A 12,704-nucleotide genomic window follows, 5' to 3' on the forward strand; every position below is an offset into this window, starting at 1 on the left:
AACTTTAGGTGCAAACTTAGAGTTCTTGGGCTTCTTGTTAAGAATGAAGCACTTACTTCCAAAAACTCTAAAGTAAGACACATTAGGCTTTTTTACCAAGTAGGAGCTCGTATGCCGTCTTGTTCAAGATCTTGTGAAGATATAGGCGGTTGATTGCATGACATGCCGTGTTGATTGCTTCCGCCCAAAATTGATCCGAGATCTTGTACTCATCAAGCATTGTTCTTGCGGCCTCGATGAGAGTTCTATTTTTCCTCTCAACAATTCCATTTTGTTGAGGAGTGTATGGAACCGAGAACTCATGACCAATGCCCTCTTCATCTAGAAACTCTTCTACATTAGTGTTCTTGAATTCGGTGCCGTTGTCACTTCTCACTTTCTTGATCTTAGTCTCAAATTCATTTTGAGCTCTTTTTGCAAACTTCTTGAAGGTCTCTTGCACTACACTTTTGTCATGCAAAAAGAATACCCAAGTGAAACGAGAATAATCATCAACAATGACAAGACCATATTTGTTACCACCAATGCTAATGTACGCCACCGGGCCAAAGAGATCCATATGTAGAAGTTCAAATGGCTTGACGGTGGTGACAATGCTTTTTGATGGATGTGGAACACCAACTTGCTTTCCGGCTTGGCATGCACTACATACACGATCTTTCTCAAAAGAAACGTTTGTTAGTCCTAGGATGTGATCCCCCTTTAGAAGTTTGTTGAGATTTCTCATCCCAACATGAGCTAGTCGGCGATGCCATAACCAACCCAAGCTAGACTTTGCTATCAAGCAAGCATCAAGTTGAGCCCTCTCTTGAGAAAAATCCACAAGATAGAGCTTTCCCTTGAGCACCCCCTTGAAAGCAACGGAGTCATCACTTCTTCTAATGACGGTCACACCCTCGTTAGTGAACAAACAATTGAAGCCCGAATCACAAAGTTGTGAGATGGACAACAAATTGTAACCAAGTGACTCAACTAAAAGAACTTTTGAGAGAGTGAACTTTGAGTTTAGATTAATGTTACCGGTACCAAGCACTCTTCCCTTTTGATTTCCCGCAAAAGTAATGAAATGATCTCCACTTGATGCGGTTATTGTTTCAAACATACTCCTTTCTCCGGTCATATGATTTGTGCATCCACTATCAATCACCCAAGTTGATCCACCGGAGGAGTATCCCTACAAAACAAAATTACTCTTTTTTTTAGGTACCCAACAATACTTGGGTCCTTTAATGTTAGTCACAAGAACTTTGGGCACCCATACATGCTTTTTCACTTTTGTGTTCCACGTACGGTGTCCTACAAACTTGGCAACCACTTTACCACGGTGGTTCCTTGTCAATACATAATCGGCATAAAAGGATATATGAGATGATTCTTGTGCCTTGATCTTAGTTGGGTTAGAGGCCTTGAACTTATCTTCTTTGAATGAGGATGCAACAATCTTGGCACCCTCATCACATGTTGTACCTCTCTTGATGAAGTTGACATGACCACTTTCTTGAATTACATCATTTTTCTTGTGAATGGGAGTGGTCATGTTCACTAGACCTCCTTGAGCTCCCAAGCCGGTCTTGTTCTTGTTTTTGGTAAATGGAATGGCATGTGGAGTACCTTGCCCATTCCTACCAAGTCCCTTACCCACTTCAAACCCAAACTTGCTCATGTATCTTGACCCAAATCCCTTGGTGTGTTTCTCAAATTCACCTACCCTTGTAAAGGGAATTTTTTTTGGGACTTGAGTATGTGATGGAGCCTCTTCTTGCAACAAGTGAGTGAGTCTAGAGATTTCTTTCTTCATTGCATTTATCTCAACATGGTTAGTAGCACAAGTTTGAATATCAACATTAAAGCACCGTGCACATCCTTGACTTGTAGAAGGACTAGATGAATTAGATGTTTCTTTAGTTTTAGAAGTACTTTCCCAAAGAGTATTAAATTGAACTTCAAGTGCCGTGTGATTAGCTTGTAAGCTTGTCATGCTCTCTTGAAGTTTCTCATTATCCTTCCTTAGGAAAGTGTTAGTGTCATTGACAAAAGAAAATTTTCTAGTCAAATTATCCACTTTTTCTTTTTCACTAGAGAGTTACCCTTTCAACTCAAGAAGAGTGCCATCCTTGACTTTGATTGAGTTCACAAGTATCTTGTTTTCCTCCCTTTCATAGGCGAGGTCCTTTTCAAGAGCCTTGAATTTTTCTCTCTCAAGTCTAAGCAATTCTTCTTGTGTTTCAAGAGTCTCATCCGCTTCATCTAGTTTCATTACTAATTTCATCATTTTAGTTGCGGCCCCTTTACCATATTTCTTGACTAGTTTAGCAACTTCTACTTCATTATCCAATTCATCGTCCGATGAGTTTGGAGATGTTACCTTAGAGTTTTTAGCCATGAGGCACATGATAGGAGATTCATCTTCATCATCGGTGAGATCTTCAAACAAGCTTGGAGGGTGTGGAGATGATGCCTTGAAAGCCATGGTTGCAACATCTTCTTTCTCGGACTCACTTTCTTGTTGTGAATCCCATTCTTGACCAAGATGTGCTTCTCCGGCTTGCTTCTTGTATCTTGATCTATCTCTCTTGGATGTGCTCTCTTTGGTGTCTTTGTTCTTCTTCTTCTCTTCCGGGCAATCGGCAATGAAATGCCCAACTTTGTTACACCCAAAACATGGCCTATTAGACCTTCTTCTTGGCTCATACTTCTTATTCTTTCCAAAGTTTCTAAAGTTGCCTTTCCTTAATACTCTTGTGAAGTTCTTGATAAAAAAAGCCATTTGCTCATCATTAAGCTCTTCATCATCATCACTACTAGTGCCTTCATTTTTTTGAGGATTGGTTTGCCTTTTCTTTGCCTTTTGATCTAGCTTGAAGTGCCAACCCACTATTCTTGGCCGCTTGTTCTTGAAGCTCGGCTAGATCTTGGTTAATCTTGACTCTCTTTAATTGATCATGGTGAGCCTCAATTCTTCCAAGTACATTTTCGGCGGTGAAATGTTTGAATCCTCTTTCGGCTCTAATCAAGCTAGGTAGAGTAACATCCCTAGCCATATACACGGTCAAGAGCTTGTCCACAATATCACGGTCGCCCCACTTGTCACCACCAAGAGATTTGATTTGATTTGTGATTTTCTTCATGCGGTTGTACATCTCTTTCACACCTTCATCCTTCTTCATGGAGAACAAGCTCAATTCATCTTCTAAAGTTTTGATTCTTGATTCTCGTACTTTCCTTGATCCTTGATGGTTCACTAGGAGAGTGTCCCAAGCATCTTTGGCGGTTGGAGCATCCTCTATCTTGTCAAACTCTTCGGGACTCACGGATGTGTGTAGGATGTTCAATGCTTGGAAATTCCTTTGTAGCACATATGCTTGAACCGGGGTTGGAGTTTCATCTTCATCCGGAATTTCACAACCAACTTCCACAACTTTCCAAAGATCCTTGTGGATTGCATTCATATATCCGAACATCTTAGTCTTCCATTGATTATACCCGGTACCATCAAAGAAAGGTGGTTTGCCCATGTGAATTGATGCATTATGCTCACTAGGTAGAGAAAAAGTGTAATCATGAGCAACTCTTCTATAATCACCTTTGCCTTTTGACTTTGATGAGCTGCCCTTGTTTGAAGAGCGTGAGGCTCTTCTCTTGGAATCGGTGTCGGAGTCATCACTAGAGTCAATGATAACTCGGGAGCTAGTCTTTTTCTTCCTTTGCTCCTTCTTCTTTTTCCTCCATGCCTTCCACTCCTCATAAGACATCTCATCATCGGATGTCTCTTCTTCACTTTCTACTCCACCATTCTTATTCTTTCCCTTCTTGTTATTGTTGGATGGCTCTACATTCTTGTCTTTGTCTCTTTTATCACTAGGATCACCTTTTTCACCTTCATTAACCGGAATCTCTTGATTCTTTTCATCATCCGACATCTTGACCTCTCCGGACGGTTAAGCCCTTTGAATGGAGAGCCAAGCTCTGATACCAATTGAAAGGATCTTAAGATGCCTAGAGGGGGGGTGAATAGGCAATCTGCAATTTAAAAAACTTAACAAAAGGGTCAGACACTGATTATCCCGGATACTTCGGGTATATGCCCGGATACTCCGGGTTTGGAGGTCCGGAGTATCCGGAGCTATGACCGGAGTCTCCGGGTTTGAATCACCTGAAACGAAACTGCAAGTAACTCTGCAAGAAAAGTAGATCGAGCTAGATAAAGAGTACCAAGGGTTCCTTAAGGTTGATAACCAACAAACGAAGTTCACTGGAAACTCGTAAATGAGTAGATCGAGCTCAAACCCTAGAAACGAAGTCTCACAAGCAAATGACAACTAAATCAAGTAAACTAAGACAAAGGAGACAAAGATTTGTTTCCCGAAGTTCACACCCGAAGGTGCTACGTCTCCGTTGACAAAGGATTCGAGAGACGGTGCTCAAGAACCCCTATGCTCCTCTCCCAAGGGCGAGATCACCTCTCAAGCCCAAGGTTACTTACTATGGATTCCTCGGCGAGGAATGAAGATTACAAACTTCTTGTGCAGCTCACAATCTTGTTTGAGCTATCACAAGCACGTCTAGCCGTCTAGGAGCACAAGGCTCCAAGAGTAGCAAACTTGAATCCGCGGGCTTGACCAAAACCAAGTGCTCAAGAGATGGGAATGAGGCTCACTAGCACTAATCCTTGCTCTTGCTTGCTTCTCATTCAAATCCCTTAAGGGAATCACTCAAGAATGAAGAAGGGAGAGTGAGGGAGCTCTCTTTGGCTTAGGTTTGAGTTCTGTTCGTCCAAAGTGGCAAGAGAGAGGGCTGAAGGGGTATGGAGAGAGTATTTATAGTCTTCAGCTCAAAAGTAGCCGTTGGGCGAAAGGGTACCCGGAGACTCCGGGTATATGCCCGGAGACTCCGAGCAACCCTGATTTTTCAGCCCAAAAACAGCACCCGGACACTCCGGGCAATGGGGTCCGGAGTATCCGGCCCTATACCCGGAGTATCCAGGTAAGGCAGGGAACAATCTTCGGGTTAAGACTCCTTTGAGTTGTTTTGTGGCTCACAAATATTTGTATAGGTTCTCTTGAGCACAAGATCTAAATCAAAACCCTTGAACCAAGTCCCTCTTGATAGTACGGCGTTCCTATACTCAAATTTCAAATCAAATCTAATTTCTCGAGTAAACTTGAACTCCGCTTTTTCATTTCCTTTTTGAGGGTCGTATATCGTCACTTGATTCACCTATACAAGTTCACCACCTGCACACACGCTCAATTACACGATTAAACGCACATGTGTTTTGTCATTAACCACCAAAACCCACTTAGGGGCCTAGATTGCTTTCACCAGCTCGGTGATGATGGTATTGGGGAAGCCGAATCAATATAGGATGTAACAAATGAAGTCGACAACCCTGTCCGCACATGGAGTGGTGATTGGTTTGTACTCAATCCACTTTGTAAACTTGTCGATAGCTATCTGTAACGTCCCACCTCCTGAAGGCCGGGCACGCTTACATCTGGCAGCTTTCTAGAATATAGACTGCCCTCACAGACCAACACAAGTCTTTTCTGCACACTTTGTCCTCACTCATGTGCACCCGGGAAGAACTTCCTGGTTGGTCACCCATCCCTAAATTGCTTCAGGCCAAGCACGCTTAACCTCAGAATTCTATGGAGATCGCCTTCCGAAAAAGAAGTTGCAACTTGTTGGTATGAATATCCTATTAATCCTATTAAGCTCTAAGCCGAGATGTCACATACTCACCCCCTTAAGAGACTGACGTCCTCATCGGTCAATCCCAAGCCAGGAACATCCTCTTTTGGCCACGGCCAATGCGTCCAGTGCCAACGGCCCATGTGCCACGTCCAGTGCCAATGGTCCCTGTGCCACGTCCGTGCGTCTAGTGCCAACGGCGCATCCCTGATGCCCGCGCACTGACCCGCCATGCGCCCGTCCACATGCCGGTGGCATCTGCGTCACTATGCGCCCGTGCTCATGCTCGTGCACTTACGCCCGTACGTGCCCGTAAAACCACGAGATTTAGCTCTGATACCACTCTGTAACGTCACGTCTCCACGAGGCCGGGCCCGCTTACATCTAGCAGCTTTCTATGACATAGACTGCCCTCACAGACCAACATAAATCTTTTCTGCATACTTTGTCCTCACTCGTGCGCATCGGGAAAGAACTTCCCAGTCGGTCACCAATCCCTAAATAGCTCCAGGCCAAGCATGCTTAACCTCAGAGTTCTTTGGAGATCAGCCTCCGAAAAAGAAGTTGCAACTTGTTGGTATGAGTATCCAATTAATCATATTAAGCCCTAGGCCGGAATGTCACATACTCACCCCCTTAAGAGACCGACGTCCTCGTGAGTCAATCCCAAGCCTAGAACGTCCTCTTTTGGCCACATCCCATACGTCCAGTGCCAACGACCCATGTTCCACGTTCGTGCGTCCAGTGCCAACGGTCCTTGTGCCACGTCCATGCGTCCAGTGCCAATGGCACATCCCTGATGCCCGCGCAATGACCCGCCACGCGCCCGTCCACATGCCGGTGGCATCTGCACCCCCACGCGCCAATGCTCATGCCCGCGCACTTACGCTCGTACGTGCCTGTGAAACCGCGAGAGTCAACTCTAATACCACTCTGTAACATCCCGCCTCCCCGAGGCCACGTCCGTTTATATCTGGCAGCTTTCTAGGACATAGACTGTCCTCATATACCAACACAAGACTTTTCTGCACACTTTGTCCTCACTCGTGCGCACCCGGAAAGAACTCCCCAGCCGGTCACCCATCCCTAAATTTCTTTAGGCCAAGCATACTTAACCTCAGAGTTCTTTGGAGATCGGCTTCCGGAAAAAAGTTGCAACTTGTTGGTATGAGTATTCTATTAATCCTATTAAGCCTTGTGTCGGGATGTCACACTACTAGCACATGAGTAAGTCCTCCAAGCGCTATGGTGAGGGGACCGATCATGTCGAGCCCCCAGCACGCGAAGGGCCATGAGAGCGGTATGATTATCAGGCTGTGTGCTAGTACCTTCGTCTGTTTGCCAAAGAATTGGCACTTTGTACACTGGCGGACGAGATTTTCGGCATCGGCCAGGGCCGTGGGCTAGTAGAAACCGGAACCGAACGCCTTTGTAACTAGGGTTCTGGATGCGGCATGGTTGCTATAGACCCCAGAGTGGATTTCGTTTAGCAGAGTGTTGGCGTTTACCAGTGCTACCGCTAGGTGGGTGTTCCTAGGCAGCGATGCCCACAAACGCCAATGATGGGTATTTCGTATGTCACGAATGAATCCGCAAGCTCACGGAATACCGCTATAGCATTTTACCCGAGAGTATACCAGGGTTGTCATTTATATTTCCGCAGGGAAGGCAGCGGTGTAAAGAATTTATTAAGTTAGGAAAAATACTATGAATTAATATCCAAAGTCTAAACAGGGGTAAATAATGATATGATAGGGAGGTAGTGCGACACAAGATGAAGCATTCTAGATACAACTATTTAGGACAACAGAGAGATGGCAGAGCAATCAAGGGTAACTGGAGTTATATCCAGGGTCTAGCAAGCATAACTTGTACTTGAATACATACACATACATGCGTGGACTTGGGTTCTAGGTTCCATGGCACCTGGGAGTCCGCTCATGATCGGCAGATAAGACTGTCCAGATCATCACGGTACTTTATGGACCTCATATAGCCCTACCCGAATGTGGAGGGTTTCAATGGCACAAAACAGGGTTGTCACCACCTGCAGGCTACCTCTACAAACTGTGGGGTAAAACCGCATTCAAATGTAACCTTTAATCCAAACACCACGTCTGCATTAATGATTACCACTCTAGCCTTGCGCATGGGTATCCATCTCTATCAGGACCCTTTGTTCTAGAGCATCCGGTTAAGGGGGATGAAACTGATGTCATGGCACTAGATAAATTACCCAGCTAAGCATGCAAGATAAATAACTCAAGCATAAATCATGAAAGGATCACACACATTGTCATAAGCATATGAACCAAACATGCTGAGATAAATAAATAAACTCTAGTACAAACTTAAGACATCACATAAAGAGAAGATACAAGACCATGCCAACTCTACATGAAGACCCTAAGACCTTAGAGAACTACTCAACAACTGAACTCTACTAGTCCTAAGACCTTTACAAATGAAAGTGAGGCTACACCTTGGTGTATCTCATTTGGATCCCCTGCCCTCATATTTATATAGGGGAGCCACCAGCTTCACAGTCGAGAATGGAGTGGATTCACCCCCAAACAGACTTAAGCATCCAATAGGAGAGCACCATGTGGCAGCTGGAGGTGAGACGAGCCAGGCTTAAGTCAGCCAACCGGGTAGCTCGGCCGACTTGGCCTGGCCCCAACCACCTTCTCCTTTGGCTGCGTCACTTGTAAGTGGGCCCTTGTGCCTTTGATTGATGACTTGGCTTGAAGTACGTTGGTTTGCTTCACTGGTGGGCCCTCCAATCCATATGATGCTTGCATGGAGGCATGTGATTGGATGACGTTTTGCTCCTTGGATTGAAGGGTGTGATTTCCCTTCATTTTTAGCCAAAAACCTGCAATCTTAAATTTCTACAAGGACATGTGGAATTCAGTGATTTATTAGTATCATGAGTGTAAGAAATGCAAGTTTATCCATTTATTTTGATCAAATTGACGCTCGAAAATGGTCCGTCATGAGCGTCAACACAGAGCTTGTCCCTCTTCACGAGGAATGCACTTCATGAGCACAACTAAGTGGGGTCCTCTTTTGTAGAGCTTTCTACCAACCAGAACATAGCCTTTGCTTCGTCCGGCAATTCTTACTGCCTCAGTCTTGTCGGTTGGCAGCTTCTCGTTGAGAATGTAGTTGATGATGTCTACCCTCCAGTCCACATCGAGCATCATGACCTCCCGACTTGCATCTGCTGGAGCAGGGTCGGCCGTTGGTGGCTCAGTTGTTTTAATGGATGGGTGGTGTAGTTCTTGTACAAATACACCAGCCGAGACTTGAGCTTGAGTAGATCCCAGTTTGGAGAGTATGTCGGATCCCACGTTGTTGTCACGTATGACGTGGTGGATCTCTAGTCTGGCGAATTTGTTCTCTAGCTTACAGACTTCCACAACATAGTCATCCATTCTTTCGTTGGTGTGGTCCCATTCTTTGTTGACCTGCTGGACGACTAGTTTGGAGTCACCGTATACGAGTAGTCTTTTGATACCGAGTGAAATTGTCAAGCGTAGCCCGTGCAATAACGCCTCGTATTCTGCCTCATTATTGAAGACTTTCCAAAGGATTTGGAGAACATATTTGAGTTGTTCCCCTTTTGGAGATATGAAGAGGACACCTACTCCTCCTCCGTCCAATTTAAGGGAGCCATCGAATTACTCCAGTGCTTCGGTTTGTCTGCTGATGTGGGAATTTGGTTCTCCCGCCATTCGGCCATGAAGTCGACTAATGCCTAGGATTTGATGGTGGTGCGGGGCTTGAAGCTAAGGTCTAGCGTGCCAAGTTTTGTTGCCCATTTGGCGATGCGCCCAGTGGCTTCCGTGTTGTGGAGAATATCCGCCAACGAGAACTCGTTAACCACCATGACTTGGTACTCTTCAAAGTAGTGGCGTAGCTTTATGGATGTCATGAGGATAGCATATAGCAGTTTCTGAACTAAAGGGTAACGAACCTTGGAGTCATAAAGTACTTCGCTGACATAGTAGACAGGCCTCTGCACCGGGTAGGCATGGCCTTCTTGTGGGCATTCGACCACAATGGCCTTGCTGGCCACATGAGTTGTGTCCGCGATGTACAGTAGCAGAATTTCTCCTACCATTGGGGCTGTAAGTATTGGAGGTGACTCCAGGTGATGCTTTAGATCTTCCAGAGATGCGTCTGCTTCTTCAGACCATTAGAACTTCTCTTTCCCTTTGAGGAGCTTGAAGAATGGTAGACCCCATTCTCCTAGCTTGGAAATAAATCTGTTTAACGCTACCATGCATCCTGTGAGTTTTTAAACATCCTTGATGCTTGCTGGTGGTCCCATCTCTGTGATGGTGGAAACTTTTTTAGGGTTTGCATCGATGCTCGGTTACTGATGATGAATCCGAGTCGTTTCCCTAACAGTATGCTAAAGACGCACTTCATCAGGTTCAGCTTCCATTGGAACCTCCGCAACCTGTCGAATGTTTCCTATAGGTTGTTGGTGAAGTCATCCGGATTTCTAGTTTTAACAACCACATCATCCACGTATGCTTCGATGTTGCGGTGTAATTGATTTATAAAGCAAAGCTGGATTGCTCTTTGGTATGTGGCTCCTGCATTCTTCAGGCCAAATGACATGATCTTGTAACAGTAAGCACCGTAGGGGGTGATGAAGGCTGCCTTGATATGGTCTTCCTCCTTGAGGGCGATCTGGTGATACCCTGAATAGCAGTCGAGGAAGGAGAGTAAGGTGCAGCCGGCGGTGGAGTCGATGACTTGATCTATCCTTGGCAGCCCAAAGGGGTCCTTCGGGCAGTGCTTGTTGAGATCTGTGTAGTCAACGCACATTCTCCACATGTTGTTGTTTTTCTTTTTCACTAATACAGGGTTGGCTAACCACTCTGGGTGGTACATGTAACACCCCATGTGTTTAAAAATAATTAGCAAATCCATTAACCATGTCATCATGCATAATCATCAAGGTTAAATTAAATAATGCATTTCTTGTATGTATGTATGTGTACATATATGTGTGCAAGTATAGTGTGCCTTTGTAACCTTTCATAAATAACTCAAAAAAAATGGCTAGTAAAATGCATCTACACATCCCTATTAACATGGTCTACAAAAGCCTAGTTGACATCATGATCAAAATAATGATGACTCAACATGAAATGACAAGTATTTTTGAATCATAGTTTTAGAAAATTTAAAATAACTTTCAAACCATTGCTCAAATAAAATTTTGCCTAAAACCAAAGTGGTAGGGTTTCAAATGATGAACAACTTTCGTATTCAAAGTTTTTTGAGTTTCAATTGAAAATTTTGAGAACATTTTGGTCAAACCTCGCTCTCTCGTTGATCATTTTGGGAGTAAAAGTACCCCGTGAATACGTTGCCTCGGTAGCGTATGAGCGCTGTCCATGCAGTGTTGGACACATGGATGCCGCTTCTATAGTGAGCGTTAATGTATGGGAATGCTTTCATGAGTGCTGGCATGAAAGGTTCAATGAATATATATGCTCTGTCAATCTTCTGCAGGTACACTAACCACGATTGCGTAAGTTAAGAACGGTTAGAACTCGGCAAGATATATATAGGGAGAGACATAAATTGTGCCATGCCACCGGCGCTAACCCCGTAAGTCCAAGGCTATTTGGCAATTGTTTTGTTTTGTGAGGGCGGATAGGACCTGTGTGCATCATGTCATTTGAAACTGAATAAAAATCTGTCATGGTATGGTTGAGAGCGATAGGTTTGTTTTAAATATAGTTAACGATCACTTAAGGTGTATTTAGAAATCTGTCACTTTCTGCTGTACCCTGAGAGATGATTTTATCTGTAGATATGCCAATAGATAATTTTGTTCCAAAATTTGTCTACTAGTTGCTGTTTAAATTTGAGAATTTTTAATCTAGTAGGCAGTGGGTTACATTAGGAACTTTGACACCCCTGTTTTCTGTTAGTTTTGAGCACTTCTGCGGCATGAATTTTTAGGCCATCCTAGAGAAGTATTCTGCAGAAATGGTCAACACCAAACTTGTAGCAAATTTACTCATCTAAATACTGTTAAAATTTGGTAATTTTTGTCTTAGTAGTTTTTCCTCCACACTCAGTTTACTAGCTCTCTGTTTGCTGGAATTTCTGGGTGGACAGTCACTGGAAAACCTAAAGATATGACCATCTTAGAGTCTGATATAGCCCAAGGGTTGACTAGCAAAGTTGTGCACAACTATCTTAGGCATGTTCGGGTGAAATTTGAGAATTTTTGGTGGAATAGAGCGTGAGATATGAATTTTCTGGTAAAGACCAGTATTCTGCCCCCAGCGTGTCTGTGACCGTTTGAGTTCGAAATCTTTCCACACTTATCCTATTCAGCATGGAATTATTGTGGATCCCAAATTAATGGAAAAATTTGCACATGGTAGATGGATCCAGGGATACACGATACCCCTGAAGGCTTAGAAAGTGCTAGTGGTAGTGGACAGCCCACACCGCCACCACCACCGCGCAACCTGGCTGAATTCATGGATGTCCAGACTGTTCTGCTTCGACAGCTTGTCCAGGGACAGCTAGCGATTGGTCAATTCCTTCTGCAACAACATTTTCAACCGGATGGGCACAATGTCCACCAACCTCAGGTTGTAGGCTATCAAGAGCTCAATGAGGAGATAATGGAGACAAAGGATGTTTTCTCCGACTCTCTAATGCCACCATCACGACTTCCGATGAAGCTTAAGGATCACCAACTAAAGTGTCGGACTCTCAAGCATGGCCCAAGCGACATAGACTTGACTGGATGGGAAATTACATGCACAGAATTCGTTCCATGTGGTAGACGGCAGACTAGCAACACTATTAATGCCAACACCGTCATAAGAGCAAGAACTCGCTCGCCTGTCCGGGAAACGATGGACCTTGCTAGGTGCACTACGCCCAAGAAAGGTTCAGTAGGTGTGCCTGCCATTACATCCTTAGTTAACAAACCGCCCGGTGGTTCAAGCAAGATAAAACGTTGC

General features: G+C 44.4%; 1 protein-coding gene across 1 annotated transcript; it reads right to left on the reverse strand.

The window, feature by feature from the left end:
- Positions 1–8,693: 8,693 nt before the first annotated feature.
- On the reverse strand, positions 8,694–9,128 carry LOC120640002. The gene has a single exon (XM_039915906.1). The coding sequence runs from the start codon at positions 9,126–9,128 to the stop codon at positions 8,694–8,696; it is 435 nt and encodes a 144-aa protein (XP_039771840.1).
- Between the last annotated feature and the right edge of the window lie 3,576 nt (positions 9,129–12,704).

Source organism: Panicum virgatum, chromosome 7K, assembly GCF_016808335.1.
Source record: "Panicum virgatum strain AP13 chromosome 7K, P.virgatum_v5, whole genome shotgun sequence".
Classification (NCBI taxonomy): domain Eukaryota; kingdom Viridiplantae; phylum Streptophyta; class Magnoliopsida; order Poales; family Poaceae; genus Panicum; species Panicum virgatum.